A 25,327-nucleotide genomic window follows, 5' to 3' on the forward strand; every position below is an offset into this window, starting at 1 on the left:
TTATACAAAGTGAAGTCAGTCAGAAAGAGAAAGATAAATATCGTATACTAATGCATATATACAAAATAAATCTTCTGTATTTGCAGGGCAGAATTTATCTGCAGGGCAGCAATGGAGAAGCAGACATAGAGAATAGACTTATGGACACGGGGAGAGGGGAGGAGAGGGTTAGATATATGGAGAGAGTAACATGGAAACTCACATTACCATACATAAAATAGACAGCCAATGGGAATTTGCTGTATGTCTCAGGAAACTCAAACAGGGGCTCTGTATAAACCTAGAGGGGTGGGATGGGGAGGGAGGAGGGAGGGAGGTTCAAATAGGAGGGAATATATGTATACCTATGGCTGATTCATATTGAGGTTTGACAGAAAACAATAAAATTCTGTAAAGCAATTATCCTTCAATTAAAAAATAAATTAATTTTAAAAATCTAGATTAGTCTCCTTAAGAGCTAATACACAAATAAGAGCAAGTAAACACCATGATGAGTCAGAAAATATGAAAACTACAGACTTGGAGCACATATAACTACTTTTGATAGAACTGAAAATTTCTAAATAGTGCATTTATACGCATAATATAACATATTCACCCATACGGAACAGCTCTTGAAAAGGCCTGAACAGAACATTTTCTCATAGAATAACTATGAGAAATTAGACAAGTATTTTATTTTTTTCCTATGGAAGAAGCTGATAATTTTCAGGAATGAGCCTCTGTTTCTGGCTCTTAGGCTGCATATTGACCAATGGAGAAGAGAAAAGAAATGGCATAGTCATTGTCCAAGCACATCTGATTTTGGTTTTAAGCACTGAGCCATTTCATAATGTCTAGATTTGCCCTTTAAATTAACATCCTATTATCATGTTTTCTGGCAGGAAACTGTAGAGACTGCAAATGGAGTTGGACTTAGAACTCCATGAGAAATTAGAGCAGTGACAGTTAGACATTAAATACTAAACTCTGGCTTGCAGAGTTCCAATATAACCTGAATTATTTCAAGCCTGTGAGACTGAGGAAAGAAGAGAATGAGTGGTTTTTGAGGTCATTTAGATGAAAACTGGAGGAAAGCAGCGATTTATACAATGACAACATTCAACCACAACATATGATTCTGTGTTATACTAATTACTAATTATTAGTCCTTTCCTAGCTGTCTGATTTGATGCACTGAAGTTGGTCTGAATAAAGACTTTTGGACACATACAAAGTAAAAACCTGATAGATGACCTACACTATCTCCTTCTTAATGGAACTAAAGAAAAAAAAAGTCAGTAGGGACCACAAGACAAGAAAGCAAAGGTTAACTTTGTAAAATACCTATTACACGATTGTAACATTTTTTTCATTTCCTTCTAGAGTCTCTGTTTTGCTTATCCCCTGATTATAAAATTGATCTGAATTAATGAATAAATCAGCATTCCACCCAAGATATTCCAAATGTAATTTGCTATTCATTCATGACTTTAAGAGTGTCTCAGAAATCTGAATGAAAATCACCTACATGACCAAGTTAGGCAAACTGTCCTAATTCCTTGAACTGTTTCCTGAATGAGTTTTCAAGATAATCTAGCCAAATGAGTCAAAAATCACTGCCTTTATCTCCATGCTCAACTCCATTAAAATACATTTTGCAAACACATTATGGCACAAAAAAGCAGATCATTTTGAGGAAGGAAATCAGTCAGAAAAACTTCCTAAGGGTAACCTCATTAAACAGTTCCACTGTGCCTTCAAGATATTCTTCAAAATCTTCATGATGACTTACAAGACCCTTTAAGTATCTGGCTACTGGGGAGCCCCCTAGACTCACCTCTTGCCTCTCCCATACCCTAGCCTTATAATTAAATGACTAGCAGTTTCCCAATATATCTTGCTCTTTTCCAGAGACTTAGTATGAGCTAAAGTATCTGCCTAGAATAGTTATTTGCAATAAAAATATAATGTACCATATGTAATTTTTAAATTTTCTGAGGCACATTTTTAAAAATGTAAAAAGAAACAAATTTAATTTTAATAATATATTTTACTTGGCTCAGTACAGCCAAAATATTAGTGTTTCAACTTGTCATTGACATAAAAAGTATTAATGAGGTATTTTAAACTCTTTTTTTTTTTTTTTTGGTACTATCTTCAAAATTCAATCACACAGTGCATTTAAATTTGGGACTAGCTTAATTAGCCTCCTGGCTGATGGCTACCTCGTTGCACAGCTCACATGGAAAGAACCTTTGCCCTCTCCTCCCTTTAGATTTCACATCAATCTCACACTCTCTAGGGATGCCCTCCCTCATTCCCAGGGCTGGGTGCCCACCCATATGCCACTTCAGTACTTAGATACATTCTCTATGACAGCAATGAACACATTGCATATCTTTACCAGTCAGTGGACTTGAAGCTCCCTAAGATGTGGGGATGAAGTCTTAACCTAATTTTATATCCCAGGTACCTAACAAATGTCTCTCACACAGTCATGTGTTTTCACTTATATTTACAGAAATACCATCTAATTGTCCAACCGGTTAACTGGTTTAACAGTTAAGTCCCAAATCTTTATATTAATCTCTTACTATCTATGGGTCACTGTGCTAGTAAATAATTTCTCTGTCTTAGTTTTCTTTTTTAATTTGGTTTTTAAAAACAAAAATAAAAATCTCAAAGCCAAAATTCTCACAAACATCTAGTTAATTATAATGACTTAATATATGTCAAGTTGATATTTTGCACTATAATTGCCTTCTTTCAAAGGGAATTGATAAAGATTGTCTTAGTCAAAGAATTAACCAAGGAACTTATTAACATCTGTGACACCAAGGAAAGGCAGGGTGGTATCTGCTTCCAAACTGAGGCTAGTGGCCTCAAGGGTGCTTTTGGCTCTGGCATCTATGGAATATAGAGTATGTTACAGATGAATCACAGTATTGATCTATTTGCAAAGAGCCAAACTAGCAAAAGGAGCCCTCCTTCCCTTTCTTCACCCAAGTAAGTATCTGGCACTATATTACCTTTGGAAAGAATAATAAAACCACATGCCATTTATCTATATTTATCTACTCAGCTTTGGTTATAGCTGTGTTACATTTTGTGCAAATGAGCAAACATATGATACAATAACTTCTCTCTTTAGTGTCACTCTTCTGGGAAGACACATGAAGAGTTTCATCAAATATGAATTTGAAAACACTGAAATAGCTACTTACTTACATGCTTACTCAACATGACTCTCTTTGGTATATATGAACTGCAATGTGCCATATTACAGGGCTTTGTAAACTATATGGCACTCTGTAAATGTGAGTTGTTATAGTTACTCAAGAGGCTATTAATTAAAAACAGCAAAATTAGAAAAGCTGAATTTTCCATTTTCATTCATCTTGTTAAATGTTAACTAATGATACTCTGGTAGATCTTAATATTACAGCTAACTTGAAAGTTGAGAAAAATGAAGGAAAGTGCTATAATTTTCACAAGGCCTTTAATTTGGTCTTAGGTAGATTCAAAGTTAAATGGTAGCAAAGCCCTAGACCTTTAGCCTACATATTCAATTACTTCTCCCTTCTTTTTCCTTGAGTACCTGAGTTAACAAACCTCTCAGTTAACCTTTTTCCTCCAGCTGATAACTGTTGGCCTATGCTTGATTTGGACTTTATTAGTTAGCTCTTTTATGTAGGTTTCTCAAGATTTTTTGATGGTTGTTGGTTGTATTAAAGGTACCATATCCATATAAACTTTATAGTAAAAAATCATTTCCCTAAGCCCTGGTTGGAGAAAGCAACGGCACCCCCATCCAGTACTCATGCTTGGAAAATCCCATGGACAGAGGAGCCTGGTAGGCTGCAGTCCATGGGGTCGCTAAGAGTCGGCCATGACTGAGGGACTTCACTTTCACTTTTCTCTTTCATGCATTGGAGAAGGAAATGGCAACCCACTCCAGTGATCTTGCCTGGAGAATCCCAGGGACGGGGAAGCCTTGTGGGCTGCTGTCTGTGGGGTCCCACAGAGCGTGACACAACTGAAGCCACTTAGCAGCTGCAGCCGCAAGCCCTGGTTAGCTTGTATGCAAGATGTATCAAAAGCTGATCTTGACTGAAATGATACTTAGAAGCTAACAGACAGCAGTTGCAGTGAACAAAAACAGTGCCATTTGTGATGGTTGAGCCTGATGGTGGAGCACCAGGCTGTGAAAGTCCTTAAGGCTCTACTGGGGTTCAGTGGGAAACAGTTCCTTAATCAACTAGAAATGTCTGCCTGGGACAAGTACTGGATGCTGACAATTGGAGGACCCAGTTTTTGCCTTCTAAGTTCTGACAAACAGAATGAACTAGACTCCTATAATCTAGATCCTCATCCCAAAGGGTCAGTAGTGTCTATGTGTCAAGTAAACACAATCTCCTACAGTAAGTGGTGCTGAAATCCATGATAGGTTATTGAAAAGTAGCTCATAAGAAATGTGGACATCTGATGTGTTGAGCCAGCACAAGGAAGAAGTAGGGACTTAGCAAATCTTTCTCTACCACTGCTTTTAAATCTTACTCAAACACAGTCTCTCCATGGACAACCCAACCCTCACATCTGCCAAAAAAGATGAAACCATCCAGTGACACCTCCTCATTTTCCACTCAGAACAAAAAGCAGCAGAGAACAGTATGAATAACTCATCCTCTAGATCAATGGGACCATACACATCTCTCCTCCTTCTATTTTTAGAAACAAAAGTCAAAAGCAATAGTGAGCTTCCAGATGAGTGAAAAACAGGCAGTATGGAGGAGAAATACATGGACTTATTTTGTTTTCCAATAATCACTGTTAAGAGGGATTAAGGTGTCACTGATGCTAAAGCCAAAGGTCTGAGTACTGCATATTCTAACAGCATCCTTACCATATTTTCTAATCTATGCCCATCACATCCCCCCAGAATGAGGGAGAGAGAGAAAAAAGAAACCCTTCTGTAAAATGAAAGTAAGCTCCAGGCTGCTTACAATTGCCTTCTGCCTCTGGCTCTCCCTCTGCTTGGCCCTTTCAGATTCCCGCTTCTCATACTCTCTGCGGTATTCTTCCCTCTTGAGCCTTTCGTGCTGGTATTCCTCGTAGCTGTCATACCTGAGAAACATAACTTCATCATTAAGTCAACCACCTCCATCTGCACGAGCAAAATGAATCATAACTAGGGAGGGGGCAGGGTTTTGGACTACATTTTGTCATCTACTTGAGGGATAAGAGGTACGGAGGGAAGTGAACGTGCATCATTACCTGGGCCGCCGGCTATGGGGCGATCTTGAACGTGACCTTGCGCACAGGGGCGAATTTCGGTGTGTGCGGTGTCTGCAGTGGCCTGACTCATAGTAGTAGCAAGATCTGAGAGAGAGAAGGAAAAACAAAAAGGGCATTTGCAACTGCCAGCGAACTCCAGTTTATTGGCATGACTGAGTAGCCCCTGGAATTCCGTCTTAACATAAACCGGCTTTCAGTTCCCAACTACTAGTGAGATTTCCCAGTGACAGTGTGTGAACCTCTAGTCAGCTTAAAGGTCTGGGAGTGGTGACATGTTCTCTTGCAACATCTCTTATGGATGTGCTGCCGAACGCCAGCCTGGTACACTGTCAGCTTTATCTTGCATGGATCTCAACTATTCTGCACTGAGCAGCTCTCCAGGTAATGGAAAAAGTTAGATGAGCAAGTTTCCTGCAGATTGCTCTCTCTGGTCTGACTGGTTCATGTGCTGTGCTCAATGAGGACAGATTTAAGAGAAGATGGGGAAGAATGTATGGGTAACAACAATCTCCTTAGTTCCTGGAGCACCAGGAACATGTTGTTGAGGGGCTAGGATGCTGGTGGGTTTTAAATGCTGTTTGTTTGTTTTTTTTTTTTTAATTCCTGGGGATATCTTAGGCTTTGGGTGGGTTTTGACAAGGTTTACCTTGAAGAAGATCTACTGCCTGGGGACCTTGATCTTGACCTGGAATATGGTGATCGAGAACACGACCTGTGTCGAGAAAAGGACCTTGAACGAGAGCGCATCCTTTGGGGTCTTTGAGAAAATAAAGATTTGGGTGGTGACACAGAATCTCTACATGGAGAGTTAAAAGAAGAACAAGAAGGCGATACATCAAACAATGAATAGGACTGCGTGCCATCCCAAGGGGAGTTCAGTTTATCACTTTCATCTTCGCTGTCATCAAACAGGCCATCCATGGCTAGTCCTGAATTTATAAACATAGGTAGTTTGGAGAATTGTTCATTACTGAAATCACTGTCCCTCAGTTCACTGGTTTTGTCTGCTTTGTCGTCAAAAACAGCTTGACTGGGATGCCCGAAGTGCTTGTTCAGCTCGGCTCGGATTTCCTGGTCTTGAAGCTGTTTTCTGGTGCTGCCGGGAGAGACCTGCCTGCTCACCTCCGCGGTCTCTCTCAGGTAGCACGGGTCGGAATCTGTGGAAGAGTGTATCTGCCCCGGCCCGTTGGAGGAGGGGGCATCTTTATTTTCTAGTTGTCTGGAGTCGTGGAGCTCCTGTGATATACTAACGAGTATTTCCGTTTTGGAATTAATTGACTGACAATAGTCATGGTCACCAAACAGCCGAAGACTGGGCCGTTTGGCCTTCCTTTCCTCGTGTCCACTGGTGAGCACAGAGGTCTTGCTGAGCTGTGCGTACAACTCAGACTGCTCGGGCCCCTTCTTGGTGGAATTACTGCCTTGGGTACCAGAAGACTCACTGTACCGGGCCTTCTTGGCTGGTGGAGGTACCACAGTCTTGCAAGAGGGCTTCAGCTTTGGAGAAGCCCTGAAAGGGTTATCTTGGTTGGCTTTATGAGGAGGAGTTGTGGGTGGAGTTAGGCCTACGATAATAAAAGAAAAAAAAAAAAAAAACGAGGAGAGAGAGAAAGAAAAGAGACAGAATGTTGTTAAATGCCAGGATACGTTTTCCTCACTTCCCTGAGATTTCAGTCAATGGTTAAAACTCATAGAAAAACAAAGGAAATTAAATTCCTGATAAGACCTGAAAAAGTGACTCTGTCCCCGGAAGCCTCTGTCACCAAGGAAAGACAGATATACATTGCAAGACTGCAGTGAAAGCCCTGATATTTTGTATTTCAAATGCCAATGCTAACAGATCTTGCTTCCCAGGAAACACGAACACATCACCACCAGGCAGGACCAAAGTTCAGGTTCACAAGGGTATCCTATTGACTGTGTTATGGAAAACGAATGCAGTGGTACTCAAGGGACTCAGTGAATGGCTTTGGCCATGTTTGTCTGCAAAGAACACTGGGGAGGATGCAAGAGGAGTAGGAATTTTTGTACAATGAAAGATCTCTACCTGTGGTGTCAAAGAATTAGGTAACTTAAAAAAAAAAAAAAGATGGGATGGCAGCAAATGCAGGGCAGGGTGGGGATGACACAGGCAACTTCAAAGTAAGTTCAGTAAAATATGGTCTGTGAAGGCAGGGCACCAGATAACTCTACAACCTGACAGGAATGATTCGTTGTCTCCACAGTTCATTAACTTAGTAAACCATGGCTAATGTAGGTATAATACATTCTTGTAAGCATAACTAATACATTCTGTCTAAAATATGGTTCTGCCACAGAATCCTAAGTGAACAGTAACACTAAATATTGAAGTGCTGGTGGACCATTTCATTTTGAGCAGCACGTCGGGGTAGATTATGAGGTTGAAGGACTGAAATGAATCCAAGCTTTGGCAATTAGCTAATTAAAAAAAAAAAGAGAGAGAAAATAGTGGAAGAAGGGGGGACATCTGTACATTGTTGCCTTTCCTGCTTTTCTGCAGAAGGACAGAAAATTCCAGGAGAAGTCATCGTGGGAGACTATGTGAAGGCTGGTTGGCTCTGTCAGTTTCACCCCGAGTAAGTCCTACTCAGCCCTTTCTGCCCAGGAAGAAGAACTGTGGAAGGGCTGCAGAGTTGAAGGAACTTTGAAGAAGGGCAGGCTGCAGTTCAAATGACTTTATGCTTACAAGGGAACATTTTAGTTTACAATACACTTTTTATTTAGGAGGATGGGTGAATGCTATTCAGCAAAAAAGAACTTCAAGTCTGCTAAGAAGCCTGGGGTGAGACTTAAGGCAACTGCACATTTCAAGGAAAATTCTACCTTGCTGGAAAAAAAATATATGTGTGTATATATATATATATATATATATATATACACACACAAGTAGGTCACAGACAGCCACATGAAGTTTTGGTATGAACAAGAAGACATGCCTCTCTCCCCTACTTTACAAGAAAGAAAGGAAATTAATATTTTCATTAAAATGAAATATTTTTACACTAATATTTGGTAATATTTATCATACATAGCTAATTCTCCCCAAATGAGGGAAAGACATAAACAAAAATACAAAGAGGTGTGATTGTGGAAATCTATCCCAGTTCAGAAAGACAGGGAAATGCAAACACAAAGAGAAGCAAACACTGCTCTTCCTTTGTGACACATCTGAGTCTCAGAAATCTTCCCTTTATTAGCAGCCTACTGTATGCCTGCTCCCCCTACTCTTTGCTTAGAGATAATAGAGAGCTAACATTACTGAATGAACCTCACCCTTCTTGTGTTCTCTCTTCATAGACAAGTGTATCTTTTGCTCAATCTAAAGAAATTCCTCTATGGCCGATTTTCTCTCTTCCTTCCCCTCCTCCGTCTCCTCCTCCTACTTCCCTTCATTCTATCTTCTTCTCTTGCTTTTCTTTCTTTCTTTCTTTCCCTCCCTATCTATCTCCCTCCTCTCTCTCTCCTTGTTCCCTCCACCCTTTGCACTGCCACATACATATACCCCGATTTCTGTTACTGCTACATGCTCTCCTGCCTTCAATTACCACTACAACAAATTTAAAGATACCAGTTCTCAGCAAAGAAATGACAAGATCTCAAATATTTCTCACAGGAAGCTAAGATGCTCAAAGAAATAATGATGAATAATCTCTCTTTACTGAGTAAATAACAGTCAAATATTCCAAATGACATAGCCCTTGAATTAGAGGAAATGACATTCAACATCCTCAAATACAACTCCATAAATCTTTTCATGATACTCTGAATTGGGGTAATTTTTACTTTTCTAATAATTTACTGCCAGGATCACTCACTTATCAGATATTGCTATATTTTCACACTTATCTCTTTCTGAATGTGAATTATATCTTGTCTCTTCAAATAGATTAGCAGCTCTCAGAGGAAATGTTGCTTGCGCTTATTTTTGCAAAATGTTTCACTCGTTTTTATTTTTCTAGATCCTCCTTTACTCATAGGTGTTCTATTTCAGTGGCCCAAGGATCACTTGGGAAGCTGGTCAAATATTTTTAATGACACAGTTCACAGACCACTTATGGAGAGCCACGGTCCTGTCGTGTCTGTGTGGCCCGTTGCCTTGATCTCAGGTAGATGTATTTTGACTGACATTGTAGACTTATAAAAAGAAACCCCAAACTTCAGAAACACCAAATTAGGCCACTATTAAAGAGAGACTAGTCCTAAAAATAGCTCAGCTATCTAGGGATTTTAAATATAGAAATTCTTTTTCGTCTTGAACATTTGAAACCCTTGTCCTAGTACCTAAGCTCATTATCGCTTAAATAACTGATTCTCAAGTTGCTCTTGGGAGTGCCGACACCCTGAGTAGTTTCTTAGAGTTAAAAACAAAGCCTTTCATGTCTTTCACATTTTAGATGGGCCGTGGCGATTAAATAGACATTCACTGAGGACCTACTGTGTGCCAAATAGCCTACCAAATGCTGGCATTTCAGGGATTCAGCCCTCAGGACTTCGTAAAGAGATCACCCTTTAAAATCTGCAGAAAGTACATGTTCTTATGTATCTGCTTAAAATTTACAGAAACACCATAAGATAACCAGATAGACCTTATGAGTGAAAATATCAGGGCTGATAAGTTTCGATTGGCACTGCTCAATAAATCAAATATAATACTCAGTTGATGGAAGTTATTTTTGGATTAGGAATAGGCGGACAGGAAAAAAATAATTCAGATCATTCTGTAAACTTTTTACTTTTAACTGAAAATTTCTTAAATTCAAGGAGAATATCCCAAAGCAAGACTGAGACATCTTGAGGGTCACAAGAGTTCGTGGGACCAGAGTCTCATTGAAAATCTATTTCCAGATAGAGTTCCTGAGGTCCAGAGCAAAGCAAAACAAAGTGAAGCAGAAGTGTCAGAAGTATTTTTTTTGTTGTTTCTTCTAAATGTGATGTCCAAAGTTTAGGAGCCATGGACAGGACAGGGAACCCTTTGCTGCTCCTGAACTAATTTGATTTCTCTAACCCCATCTCCTCCATCCAGAAGGTTCTCCCTTGTGGTAGGAGGGCAGTCAATACTCAATTCCTCAATGCCACTACCCCTGTCATCTTCCCACTAATCGCCAGCCTCTCAATTTCATCCCACAAGCCTAAATCAACAGTGCTAATGCCTCCCATAACCTCTGGATTATTTCCTGTGTGTTGATTTTCTGGGGAATGTGTACATTTTGGTGTTGACAGTACAAGGTATATTCCATGCTCTCTCTTGAACTTAGCAGGTTTTGATAGATTTATGTGAGGACAGATGGCCATTACAGGCTGAAGGCTGACAAGAGGCAGTTCAGAACATTGTTAACACACTTGCACAAACTCTCAGCAGTGCAGCACTGTGCAGAATGTAATTCAGACTATAGCTTTTTTATTGCTGCCTATTTTCTTTTGTCAAAAGAGCCTGCTGTGCAGAGCAACAAATGGCTGCTATTACCCAGAATGTAATGGGTGTCAGACAAATCACGTAACACAAACAATCAAGAGTATGTAGGTCATATTTCAACAGAGCACAACCTTAGCAATATTTATGATTACTGCATTGAAATGTGCTCTATAATAAACAAGTACCTCTACATCACTCACACTTATGCACTTCTGCACAGCAAATCTGGAGGAAGTGGTACACACTCTCCAGTTATCTTTTTAAGCAAACCTTTAAAAAAAAGTCAGAGACAAGTTTGGTTTGGTTTTGTGTTTCATTATGTGATATAAAACGATTTCCTTTGAGGAGTTCTCTTTTGGGTTGGTTTGTTTAATTGAATGACTCTAATAAATGGTGAGTCCTCTATTCTGTATTCTGTGCTCCACTATCCAGCCAAAGACTTCAGCAAGATTTTTTTTAATAGTTTACATAGTCTTATGGTTTGCATTTGACACAACCTCTTGCTAAATCTGAGACTTACTTTGGAGTTTGACAGTAGGATTTTTCTTATGTTACATGCCAATTCAAAGATTTCTCAAGGAAAGAAAATGAGAAGATGATTTTCTAATTTTCTTAAAAACTTACCAAAGGAGGAGGACTGGGCAAACAGGTGTGTGACTTGAGTTCACCCACACACTTTTGGCTTCAAGAACTCGGAGTGGGTGACAAGGGAGCATAGGAAGGACTGAAACTCAATCAGTATGAACAGTTTACTGCTATTCCTCCAGTACTCTTTCTTCATCCCTAACTTCCCCAAGACTCACTGGATCTTTACAAGAGCCAGCAATCAAAGTGTTAACCCCTGGCACAGAGGGCCTCTCCCACACCCTGCTCTGGTATCCAGGCTGGCATGTCCACTCTGACTGATGGAGCGCCCACCTTTCCTGCTTTTTAAGCATTTCTTATGTCACTCCTGATTACTGCAGAACAAACTGGCCTTACAGAAAAACTTCAGAACATGTGTCTGACGTGTCTCCCATGACATGTGTCTAATGCCCCAGCTTTCTCATGGAAAATGTAGAGCTGTTATCCATTGGCCCTCAGGCACTTTCCCACAGAGCTGGGGCAGGAGAAGTTGTCAGGGTGTCTCTCACCAAACCCCTGAAGTAGATGTGGGAGAGAAAACTGCTTTGCTATCCTTGGCTTGAAAGAAATTAGACAGTACCATTTCCAGAAAAGAAAACTGAGGCACTTTTCAGACGTTGAGGCAAGAAGAATGAGATTAAAACAAGAGGATGAAGGATATGCTTGAAATATGGAAGAAATTCCTGTCAGGACAAGTTGCCAAACACTGGAATGGGCTGTAAAGAGAATTTGTTGGGTCTCCCTTTCTTGGCTTCTTCAGCCATAGGAATGGATTATACGGCCTGTCAAAATCACTTCCTCGTTCTCTGTCATTGTGGCTTTCCTTTAAAACTACCAACTACTACCACCAAAAAAGAAAAAAAAAAACAACTTCTTCTCATATTTTGCTTTGTTCTATTTCCCCACAGATAAGTCACATACAGAAGATGTATATAGCAAGAGGGTATAGCAAATGTATGCTGTTTGTCAATATTCCATCCAGCAAAATCACCTTTTAAAAGGACAGGAAATCAGAAGTCCACTATCGTGAGAACCATGGGGAAAACATACATGTCAGTGGAGGAAAACATTACTAAGGCCTCCTGTGTTAGGGTGATGAGACTGCTGACGGTTTTGTTCTTTCTTCCTAAATAGTTTGAAAATAGTTATATTAATTCTTATTACTTTTATAGTAACACAATAACGTTTATATATATAGGTACTTATAAATACATATCCATGTCTATACATATATACCTATATGCAGGCGTGCTCAGTCACGCCCTGCTCTTTGCAACCCCATGGACTGTAGCCCACCAGGCTCCTAAGTCCAGGCAAGAAAACTGGAATGGGTTACCATTTCCTCCTCCAGGAGATCTTCCTAACCCAGGGATCGAACTTGTACCTCCTGCATTGGCAGATAGATTCTTTACAACTGAGCCACCAGGGAAACTCCCTATATATATATATATATGTATACACACACACACACACACACACACACACACACACATATATGTACTATATATACACATATATATAAATAAAAATTGGGGAGGGGTTGTCACTCACTGTTACCTAAATCAAATTCCTTCATGTCCTGTGGTTAAAACCATCATCGTGTTGAGCTGACATTGCTTTGCCATTCCCATTTCAGAAACAAAAATTCTAACACTCTGAACATCTCCATATGCAATAGATTTAAATGCCTTCTGCCAAAAGAGCATTCTCTTTTTTTCTCATCTTGCTTTACTAAGTTATTTTGAAATCAAATTAGTTTTTACACCTGTAAAAGAGACGCATTTTTTTTTTTTATCAGCCAAAATGAGCTAGTTTAGGACAAACACAAAGTCAGACCAGCTGGTGATACCTAATAAAGCAAACTTCCTAACTCATCCCTCCTGTTCCCCTAAGACTCTGCAGATGGGGCCAAGGGATTATTCTGGAGGTCTTAGAATTTTGTTGACTCTTTACATTTTCACTTAAACATTTGGAAAATTTCACTAAAATTTGCAAGAGTAAAGAAAAAGAAGACACAAGAAAGGCCTGGGTAACAGCTTGATCCATGTGCTCTGTTGTAACTACAGGCATTAAATGTATACAGCAAGGATCAACAAATCAACAACCTGAATGCCATCCCCATCCTGTCTACCTCTCTGGTGCCCCAGAGGCAGACATCACTAATTGATCATGACATTCCCACTGAGAACAGACTTGGCCTTAGAATCCTTCTCAACACAATGCTTCTGGCAGCCAATACCAATCAATGACACTTGGCAAGTGAAATAAAACCTATTTAACATAACAGATGTCCACCACTATCTTTAAAATTCAGGCTTCAGGAAAGAGCCATAATCTCTAGTCAGACAGACCTGCTTTGAACCCAGGGTCTACCACAGAGCTAGAATCAACATTTTTTCCCTAACAATTAAGCGGACAGACAGTCAAAAAATAATATTGATATATGTGAAGTGCCTATTAGTGAGTGCCTAGCCTCTAGGACTTGTAGTAGCAAATCAATGTCCAAGGGGAGATCTTTCTATCTTGATTTGGTAAATCTCACACCCATACCAAAAGCAGTATATGTTCAATTTCATGGGAAATTAGGGAGATTTTACTATAAAAAGAATACTTATATAAAATAATATATAATTTCATATATGAAACAGGAGATAATATTAAGACCAATGAAAGGAAAGAGGTAAAGGTAGCCAAAGTTGAAGAGATGAAAGTTACAGTGACTTCCATAGATGAATTTAATGTAGAGTTAGTAATTGAATAGCTAATTGAACACATATGCTGGCACTGGACTAAGCTTTTTTCATGTTTTATCTCACTTAATCCTCACAGTGACTCAATGAGATGTAGGCACTGTGATCAGCTTCATTTGATACAAAGCATCCTGAATCTTACAGAATTTAATTAAATTGACCGAAGGCCATACAGCTAGATTGGGGTAGATCCAGAATTTGAACTTTGGTTTGTCCAATATCAGAGCCAAGGTTTTTCACAACTTCACTAAACTATGCTGTTTTTTAAAATATCATTATAAACTACTTTCATTTGAAGTTCTTCAGTTTATAAAGTATATTAGTTCAGGCTGTACTACATGAAATCACCATTTTTTTCATACATCAAAAATGTTGAATATTGACAATCTTATATTTCAATTTATAACGTGGTATCTTTTGCTCCAGAAATATCTTCTCCCCTTTCCACCCACGCATGTAAAAATCAAATGCAAATATTTTTCTCCCTTGAATTCAGTTCAGTCGCTCAATCGTGTCTGACTCTTTGCAACCCCGTGGACTGCAACACGCCAGACTTCCCTGTCCATCACCAACTCCTGGAGCTTGCTTAGACTCCTTTCCACAGGTCAGCTCTGTCATTCACTGCCTAATGGTATTGCCTTAATGCTTTCTTCAATCCTGAATGCTCTCTACAATTCTTTGCAATCTTTTGCACAATCATGGTAATTAACTTGAAGCCATGTGAAGGGTTCCCTCTGATAACTTGTTTTCTCCCTTGGCTGATGCTCTTGAGGCACAATCAGTGTTTGCCCATCCTTCAAACACTACTACACAGATTTTACTGAAGATGTTTAGTGGAGATAGAGGTATTGTCTACCATTTCAAACCCACAATACCTCCATAAAAAAAAAAAAAAACAAAAAAACAAAACTCTCCTCCCCAGTCCCTTCCTCCCTATACCATCCTCCAGGCAAGTTTCAAACTTCTTCCAGCCACCTTCTGCAGCCTCCAGGTTCTTTTTCATCCCTTGATTTTCCTGTAGCTGGAAATACCTTCCGGTATGTAATGCAATTTGATTTTGCATCAGCTTATGTGATTTGTATCTGCACTCATTACCACCTTGCTCAACAAATGAAAAACCAATCTCTGGACCCACCTTCCTTAGAAAGTAGTAAAATATTATAAACACTAAATATTACCTTCCCTTCATGTTACTTGGGCAATATGTATTATTTTCCAAACTGACTATAAGACCACATCTTGAAAACAAGAATATTTATTTAGCACCTTCTATGAGCCACGTACAATATTCTATGCTTTACATGGATTAGTCTCTATGTATTATGCTTGTTATATATTTCCCAAAACCTAGAGCTGGTATTGTATATGTTATATATATGGGTAAACTGATTTCCATGGAACTCAATAACCTTTCAAAGCACTAAGAAAGAGGGATTTAAACTAGTAAGATGAATTCTGATTCACCAACAGAAATAAATTCACTGTACTGTAGATATTTTTAAGGGTGGCAAGCATTTTTTTAAAGTTTCTCTTATAAAATCTCAATAGTATGACCTACTAACCTTTTAAATGTATAATTAAATTATTTAATGTTAGGTCAATAAGAGAAATAGTAAAATTTCTGACAAGAAGAAAGTTAAGTGCTTTTTTGTAACACTATAATCTCCTGAATAGAAGGAATGCAATTTAAATTATATGATATACATGTAAATTAGCAAACACTGTAAAAACAAAGATACCCAATCCTAGCTAGGATGTAATAAGGCAAATATATCTACACTTTTATTGTAAGAGCATGAGTGGAAACACATCTTTTGACAATATGGATCAAAACCCCCAAGATATTTATATCCTTATGTTCAATATTAATGAGTACTAGAAATTTATTTTGAGAAAAATAAGAGTAAAAAATTTATAAACAAAAATTTCCACCCTAGTGCTATTTCAGAATAGTAGCACTTTAAAACAAACTAAATGTATAACAGTAAAAGTATAAATAAATTTTTATACATTTTGAGGTATCCACTCAAACCAATGTTATATAGCCTACTAAAAAAAAGCCTGATAATAAAGGGTCTGTGATAATATAAACCTTCCATATTTAAAATGTTAACCAAAGAAACAGAATGCAAAATTATGTGTATACAAAATTGTCACAGATGTAAAACTATTCATAGAGAACAATTTAGAACTATACACAATTTTCCACTGGTTTGTATTTCTGACATTTTTTATAGTAAGCTTATATTATTTATAAAAAGAGAAAAATTTTTAAAATGGTTTTAATGGAAAGCTTGGTATTGTTATATGTAGTGAAAGCTTTCTCAATCCTTTCTAAACCAAAGTAACTTAAACAGAGAATCCAGAACACTCTCAATTAACGGAATTCCTTTCAACTGGATTGTTGCTGCTGCTGCTGCTAAGTCGCTTCAGTCGTGTCTGACTCTGTGCGACCCCATAGACAGGAGCTCACCAGGCTCCCCCGTCCCTGAGATTCTCCAGGCAAGAACACTGGAGTGAGTTGCCATTTCCTTCTCCAGTGCATGAAAGTGAAAAGTGAAAGTGAAGCTGCTCAGTCGTGTCCAACTCTTTGCGACCCCATGGACTGCAGCCCACCAGGCTCCTCTGTCCATGGGATTTTCCAGGCAAGAGTACTGGAGTGGGGTGACATTGCCATTACTAGAGCCAAAGTACTATATTTTCCCAAATTTGGTAATGTCTGTTATACTGGTGACTGAAATTATGTAAAATAATAAAACATTATGTAGGTGAATGAAATAGGATTAAGACAAGTTTATATAGAAAGATCCAATAAAGGTGTTACTAAAAGAAGGGCTGTCAAATGAAAATACTGGGAAAACATGGGGAATTATGATTATGATTTATATTAAAAATCATAAAAATCTAGAATGATTCTGCACTCAGGCTACCACACAAATAGACTTAATTATTTTTCCTTCAGAAAGCAAGACAAGACAAGTAAATACCATCCATGATACATTATTAGGGATGTTTGTATCACAAAGATGAATGGATCCCCCATTAGTACATTTTAGTTCAGTGCAAAGGTCTATCTTATATCAAAAGTTTCATATTTGAATATATAATTTGTATGTTTTAAGCAGAAGCAAAACAATTAAACTGTGTATACTTCAATCAACTTTTTAAAATAAGCCCACCAAATACTCACTCATTGGTTAGATAAGGAGTCTAATGTATATAATATATACACACAAAAGTTACTTATAATCATATGTGTAATTTTAATTTATTTAAGAAATGATGTTATATACATATTTTATATGTGAATACATGTGTGTATATGTGTATTTGTAACAATATATTTATACCTGTATACACATACATAAAATATATATAAATACCATGAAATTATCTGCTCTACTGCTTGACCAAATCATGCAATCATGCAATAGACCTTTCATAAGGAGGTAATTTAGCAAACTCAGAGTGTGAAATTAAACTTAGCAACAATGACCACGGTGCGTGTAGGCACCACAGTTCTGGTTGAAAGCATCTTGTTTAACTTACTGTTCCTTTACCCTTATCAGCAATGGCCAGAGCCTAGGAACTTCTTGTTTAGACATCCTAAGATTCACTTTCTAGTGAGGTTCAAGTACCTAAACCTAAGCTCTTACTGCAAAGGTACCATTTGCACCCTACTCAGATGTCTGCCTAGGAACTCTTTGGATTTGTAAGTCTCTTAGGGATTAGTTCAAGTTTTTAAAGCTTCTTCCTCTTCAGGATGTGGAGTAAGACTGGCCAAATAAATTCAGAAGTCCAAATGGTGAAGGAAATTGCTCTTGTTTAAAATATATAAGAACATTTTGTTTTGGTGAATGGGCATATTTTCATTTTTCTCCTTTACTGAAAAGACATAAAAACAGTATCAAATATAAGAGAGCATTATACTATTAAGTATAATAAACAGTAACAACATATTGCAAGTAAACCTGAGTTCAAACTTTTACTCTTTGCTTTCTAGCTCTGTGATCTTGGACAAGTTACTTAACATCTCTGAACCTTATTTCCTCATCTTAAAAAACAAAAACACTACCATCTTCATGAGGCTCTTGTGAAATTAGCTAAAATGATTTATATGCTTGGCATATTTATTGAGTGGAAGACCAATAAAGGTTCATTTCTCCTCCTATTCAAGTTTTAGTGTCTTAATTGGGAGTAGGTTTATTTGTGGATCCAAATCAGTAATATACATTAGAGAGTCTGTCCCGAGTCTGACAAACAATAAATGTCTCCTCTTAAAAAAATAAACAACTGAAAATATTTATAGATAACTTCTTGTTCAATGTTGTTTATACTTAATTTCATTAATTGCATAGAGACTATACTTTGTTTAATATACATTTCACATACACACTCATCCATTCAAAAAGGTCCAAATGAAATGTAAGACTTACCTGCAGTTCCAGAGAGTTCCACACTTAAGGTTCGCTCAATAGTCTTGTTCTCAAATGGGGAACCCTTGGGGTCACTGGAAGATATGGCACATTTATAAAAACAAACTGAAATGGAGTTGCTGTAGCCAAATGTATTAGAACCCCCTTCCCTTTCTGAAAATGGTTACATTTCTTAATACTTACTTTGGTGACTCTGGGGTCAGAGGAAGAGATAAAGTTGTTGGTTTGGCTAAAGGAAAAAAAAGGAAACTAATTATGAAATATTGAGTGTTTTTCTGATTTGGTTTCTTTCTACAACAGTCAAGTTGGAAACTGGAAACAGGAAAACTAAAGTAAGGAAATCCCTGAATATTGGATCAAAGTCAGACAACAGTCCATTATGCTAAAACAAATTCCAAACAACATTTGCATCAGTAGACTATCATTTGAAAACATACGAAAACAGAATTTTCCCCAAAATGTAGCATCACTGTTAAGGATACAAAATTTGCATAAGACCATCAGAGAAAAATAATGTTTTCTATTTTAATTTGGAATATAGTACACGGTTTGTTTAGACACGAAAACAGCAGAGTAACTACGAGACGACAGAACGTTATGAATATTCAGTTGATTTTTCTCCTAAAATGTATAATTTTACATCTAGCTTTGAGAATAGGTTATTGCTATGAGGCCAAACTCCCTCAATAACCATTCTATCTGCTGAAAATTAATTGAGAGACCGTGACAAATTATAAACACTGACCCAAATAGTTTAGAAGGGTTCAGATCCCCAAATCTGATAGGCAACTAAAGTAAAAATAACGTTTATCAGTTGAGAGACCTATAGACTTGCAAAGAGAGCTCATCTACTTCTTTTGAGGTTTCCTGAGTCTTACCTCCTACAGGAGGCATTTCCCAATTATGAAGGGTGGAGTAAGAATCTTCTCACTCCAAAATTTCAATTGCTTCTCCTTGGCAGTCTTGTATTTTGAACAGAAGGAGGAGAAAACTGGTGAGAAACGTACTTGGGGTATACATCCACATATTATGTGTATATAGATATATATATATACATATATATATGCTTACCTATAAAGATATATTTATATGTATGTAGGTTTTGTCATTTTTTCTCGTTAAAATAACTACTTTCAAAAGGTCAAGAGGTAGTCATTTATGTAATGAAAATCATGGACTTGAAACCAAAAAGGTCTTTAGAATAAACTTTCTTATTTTATGGATGAAAAACTTGAGACCTAAGATGCTTAATGATATTTCCAGGGCCATAAAACTAGTTACTGGCAGAGTTGGGCCCAGAATATGTTTTCCTTCTCCTATTATCAAAAAGAATTGCATTCAATAGATATTAAAACAAATTAATCAACCTCAGTATTTAAGGTCCCTTGAAATGTGAAAATATTATTTATGTCCAAATTAGGTTGAAATTAGGTACTTTACTTGGACAAATAGTATTTACATATTTAATTTGTAGATTTAAAATTCATTTTCAAGCAACTGAATGTTTATCATCTATCCAGTGTGCATCCAGAAATATGAAGCTAACGCAAATTAGGTGCACTGATTGATTGGCTTTTTCAGATATACCAATAAATAAACTGATTTGACATTAATTTTTTAGTATATCTGATATAAAGAGCCTTTCAAAAAGAACACATTTATGAAGGAACTTTACCAACTTCCCCGGTGCTCAATTAATAATTAAGATGATCTATACAGGTACTACACAAATATTACCAGGTATGAACTATGTGTTGTGACACAATGATGTGCATTGTAAATAAGTTGCTGAAATTTCAGTTTTCAGGGTTTAGGGAATTTTCAAAGGAAGATTCCCAAAATTCTGATAGTTGGGTACAAGCAAAGCCTATGGCAATGGAAGGAGATGGACAGGAAGTGGTCATATTTTATGAGACAAAATGCAACCAGCAAATGAGGGCCACAGCAAGGGTATAGCTTCAAGAATCCAATCCCAAAATAAGCCCACACTTAGAAAAACTAAAAGTGCTGATTTGGTTTTTTGTAAGTTTAACCACACTATTCCAATGACTGGAAGACCAGGGACTCTGAGATCCTTGAGGACAGGAATGAATCTTTTTCATGAAGATCATGATATTTTTGACGAATGATTGCATTAACAAAGGGATCAATAAAAGAACAAATGGGCCCCCACAATTGCCAAAGCCCAGACCTTTATACTGAGGAAGTAAGCTTGATGCACAACAGTATAGAAAGCACACATGAAGCTAGTGTGAAAAAATGACAATACATTCAGTAAGGAAACCTCAGAAAATTCTCTTAGCTATTGTCTCTAATCATTCATATATTTTCTATATTAAAATTCTGAACAATAAATATCCCCTGAAACTCAGCATTTATATCCTATTGGTTTTTAACAATCAGCCATAGCTACATGTATGTTTTCTTTTAGACCTTAAGTAACTACAGGATTTTTTTTTTTTTTTGGTTAATAAGCTTTGTTCTGTTCTGAGCTAGCTACACTTTTGCTGCCTCACCATAGAAATACACCTTATTAAAAAAACCTACATACAGCAGGTCTCATCCAAAGAATATGTCCTTCAAAGGCCAATTTAATTTCTCACTGGCATGGTTTGTAACAGATTACAGTAATATTTAGTGGTGCATGGACTGAGAAAGTTTTAAAATCCTCAAAATCCAAAAGGACCAACTGGACAGAAAAAAAAAAAAAAAGAACAACAGAAAACCCCACACACACTTCAGAGAATGTGCTGCTGGACTAGGTTCACTCACTAAAGGGTTCTAGCAAGTTTGCAGCTTTAAATTCAGCTCTAGAAAATGAATGCTTGACCAGGACCAGGCAACGACTAGTCCAGTGAGTCCTTCAATTCAGGGCCTAGACTCCCACAGCACAGTTGGTCCTAAGCTAAGAAAACTGTTCCAGTGTATGTGTGTTTGAGAAGCCAATCGGGGGAAGCAAACTAAGAGACTATGGCTCATTTTGATAAGCATAGTTCCTTGAACTGATAGAAAGGGATGGACAGTGATTTCAAGATATCCACCAAGGAAAACCTAATGAAGAGCCAATTAAAAACATTAAAGGAATATGAAAGTCCCAGGCTTATGGTGAAGTAGGAATGAGAGAGGGAAATTCAAAACACTGGGAAAGAAAAGACGTATTAAAAGCAGCAGCAACAGCATACCTGTATGAAATAATCATGGTTCAAAACAGGGATCAGGGGCTACCACTCTGCAGCTGGAAGGGGAATTGGGGAAACAGAAGGAAGAAAAAGAGGTGGATGTTTATAATTGCTATTTTAGAATGTGTCTACTTCCACTACAAAGTCAGAGGAACAGATAATGTGGAAGTTAAATATATTAAAGGAACAGCAACTTGCTATGAGCTCTCTTTGGGCCTCTACAACTAGAATGCTTTGAGGGAAGACACCAAAAATAAAGAAAATTTTATATTTGCCAACAGAAGTTTTCCCCAGATCACCCTGTTCTGCTCAGGAGCGTCAGCTTTTCAGTAACGTATAGGGACAATAGAAGTCAACCCAGATGTTTAGTATATAAGCAATATATTTTTAAATAGAAAGAAAAAATTTTAAATATCCAGGAATTTCCAAATTGATAGTTACAAAATAAAATGTGTGAGTGTGCCATGTAGTCTAAAAATAGAATGTACATCATAACTGGGAGTGACTGCCTAAGTACTATTTGCTATTTCTTAAAGCATAAACAGCAATCAACAGTGCCTCATTTTTTCCCCCGTTATTGGAAGGGAAAAAAAGCGTTTTCATGAACTGGCTAGCCCAGCTTGCTCAGAACTTCAGTTATCTCAGCAATTCAGAGATTCCTACCAACATCACCTGATGTTGCAATGCCCTCTGCACCCCATCTCCCACAACCTGGCTAATATTTCAGGTGCCTTTTGGGGACTATGAGTTGGGCTGCATTTCAGCTGAACAGGATATGTTCAATCTGGGTCCAAGGAAGGATTTTTTTCTTTCCCTACTATCATAAAGTGTTGAACTCTCTGTCAAGAGAGACACCGATGGAACAGAAGCCTGAGGTTTGGGTGTCCTCAGCCTGGAGCAGGTTTGCTCTGCCCTCACCACCCTTACCAACAGTGGGTGTTCAGGGGTCCAGCCTACCTTGTAGATGTTGCGTCTGCGATTGTGTGTGGGCCTTCTTTTTGGAGGTGCATTTGTCTCTGCTGCTGTTCCGGTTCTCTGTGGGTTTGGTGTGAGGAGGGTCATCATTTGTGGTCAGATACTTGAGAAGTTCTGAGCACGGACGTCTTTGTGGCTTTTGCTGTTGACAAATGCTCTTCGCTTTATTGCTCCATGAATTCTCGGTCTTAAAAACAAGGCATAAAGAAAGGGAAAATTAGTGAACTGAACCTTATCAAAATGGATATAGGTTTTCTGAAGAGATGAGATTTTCAATGAAGTGTTCAGTCTAAGTGTACTAGATCTATGAGCTGTGAATAATTGTTTGCAGAACAAGGAAAGAAAATTACATTTAAAATTCCTAAATGACATTTATACAGCTTTTTATTTCATTTCTCCTACATTTCAATGTTCCTACTCAGCAACATGTAACTAACAAGACCCTACAGCGCCTTTACTGTGAATTTAAAAAAAAAAAAAAAAAGCTGGCTTAAACCTTAATTCGCCACTGATTGCCAGAGCCCAGTATTCACAATTCTCTTAAGTACCCCTTAACGCTCCGTTTTCACTCACAGTGAATGGCAAGACAAACATTGTTTAATACAGCCCGCTAACTGAATTATGTCATTGCCAGCATTCCATCCAATTAATGGCAGAGATAGATCTTTTGCGGTGATTCCTGAGCAATCTTTCTCAGGTTAGACAGCTGGCAAAATGGCACTGCAGCATCTTAAAGACACTCATAGATGATACCAACCTATCAGCAAATTTTATTGTAGCCCACGCTGCTGCATGTATTAATAAAATAGGCATGAAGTAACAGATGGTAGAACTTGCATTTCAATTGTCCAAAGACAAAGCATCAGTGAACTTTTCCTAGCTTCAAATAGCTAGACTACTGCTTTTGGAGACCCATTTTATAATGTTTCACCATTATGAAGTCTCTGCAGGATTCCAGCTGAATTAATACACAGAAGCCTATTGTTTATAACTTTAAGCAAAACCTCCTTGTGACTTCCCCTCCTGTATTAGAAAACTTTACAATTGTACCTTAACAACTGCAGGGTTTGTTCTGATCCTGTGATTATGGTTTGCATGGTTCTGGGTACTGAGGCCACTGCATTCATTATAACTTAGCTGAGTGTTGGCTGGTGCCAGTAAGAGCTTCTTAAGCTAGAAACATATCCAGGAGGAGGGAAAGCGAGAAAAGTTAGGCATCTTTTAAGCATGAGAATAAGCTACTAAAACTTTAACCTTAAAATTAATTATAATTACAAAAATGGATTCACTCTAATCACAGAACACCTTAGCACAATAGCACTAAAGGAAACTAATTTTTTAAAAATTAGAAAAAGTTGGGTATTACACTACCAATTGTGAAAGTGTTACTGTTTGCCACATTTAAAACTTAGCTGTGTCTACCTTAATTTTTCTTTAGATAAAACAAGGCAAAAGAATCTTCCTAAAAAGATTCCAAATACCTAAGAGTTGAGAAAGCTGCTTTGATAAATGAAGGCTAGGGGAATGCGTGTACATTTTCCCCTCAATAACCCAAATGAATCAAATACCAATAAATGAAAGATTCTGTGATGCTCTGAATCATGTTTTTCAAATAAGCATAAAACACTACCGATTCAAATAATATTTGGGCTAAAAGAGCAAGTTTCGCTAAAAAGGACTTTTAAGAAAGTAGAGTTCTGGCTTGTAGATTAGGAGATGTGGGTTTTGGCTTAGGCAAAACATTTCCTCTCTCTTGACCTCTGTCTCTTCATTTGATTCACTGGCCTTCCAGCACCTCCCTGCTGGGACATGCAGTATGACTCTGAGTTAACAACCCCTCCCAGTTGAAACCATGGTGTGGATGGAAATGATTGGGTATTATTATATCAGAGCACTAGAGAGCAAAGCCATGCCACTGACACAAGGAAAAATTGGGAGATACATATGTTATCATTGTTTATAAGACAGTCTCCTCCAGACCAGAAATCTCAAAATGCAAAGGCATATATGGAATATATTATATGGAATGCTTTTAACATTTAAAACCTTAGAGATGGGAGAGAAACAGCAACTATAAGGCAGGCCAAAGCACATTATTAAAGTTTGCAGGATGACGTTTCATAATTTACATTATGTGCTCTTACATCAGATTTATGGCAAGTGACAAATGGCTACCATAGCTGAGAAGGTAAACTGTGTCTTAGAACTAATAAAATCCTGGTTGAGCACTGCCTTGAAAAGAAAATTCACTCTTCATTGCTAACAAATCCACTCTTCATTGCCTACCATAAATTTAGGAAACTTAGGTTGCAAATGTGCTATTATTTTCTAATCTTCGTAAGAATTATGGATGCAAAGCCTTAAAATATTGCATGCTCTTTGATCTACCTGCTATTTCTAAAATAATATGCATGAGAATAAAACTACAAATATATCAATTATCATGCAATTTATGATCATGAAAAAAATAGGAAAAAGACTAAATAACCAACCATAAGGGATTGCTTAATGAATTGGTTCATCTCTGAACAATAAAATGCTATGCAACCATTCAAAACTATGCATCTATTTAAAATTCCTGAACATGCTCATGATACATCTTAAAACAAGAGGAGATTTTGATCCTTTTTGATATTAGAGACTATTACAGGT

General features: G+C 37.6%; 1 protein-coding gene across 2 annotated transcripts in view; it reads right to left on the reverse strand.

The window, feature by feature from the left end:
* Positions 1-25,327, reverse strand: part of PPARGC1A (PPARG coactivator 1 alpha) — a 106,419-nt gene that overhangs the window by 14,315 nt on the left and 66,777 nt on the right. For both annotated transcript variants that reach the window (XM_069593787.1, XM_069593788.1), the window contains exons 4-10: positions 23,726-23,848; positions 22,658-22,862; positions 18,705-18,750; positions 18,522-18,595; positions 5,924-6,842; positions 5,257-5,361; positions 4,986-5,106 (exon numbers count right to left, since the gene is read on the reverse strand). In XM_069593787.1, coding sequence (XP_069449888.1) covers positions 4,986-5,106; positions 5,257-5,361; positions 5,924-6,842; positions 18,522-18,595; positions 18,705-18,750; positions 22,658-22,862; positions 23,726-23,848 — 1,593 coding nt within the window. The remainder of the gene's footprint in view (positions 1-4,985; positions 5,107-5,256; positions 5,362-5,923; positions 6,843-18,521; positions 18,596-18,704; positions 18,751-22,657; positions 22,863-23,725; positions 23,849-25,327) is intronic.

This window comes from Ovis canadensis, chromosome 6 (genome assembly GCF_042477335.2).
Source record: "Ovis canadensis isolate MfBH-ARS-UI-01 breed Bighorn chromosome 6, ARS-UI_OviCan_v2, whole genome shotgun sequence".
Lineage (NCBI taxonomy): Eukaryota > Metazoa > Chordata > Mammalia > Artiodactyla > Bovidae > Ovis > Ovis canadensis.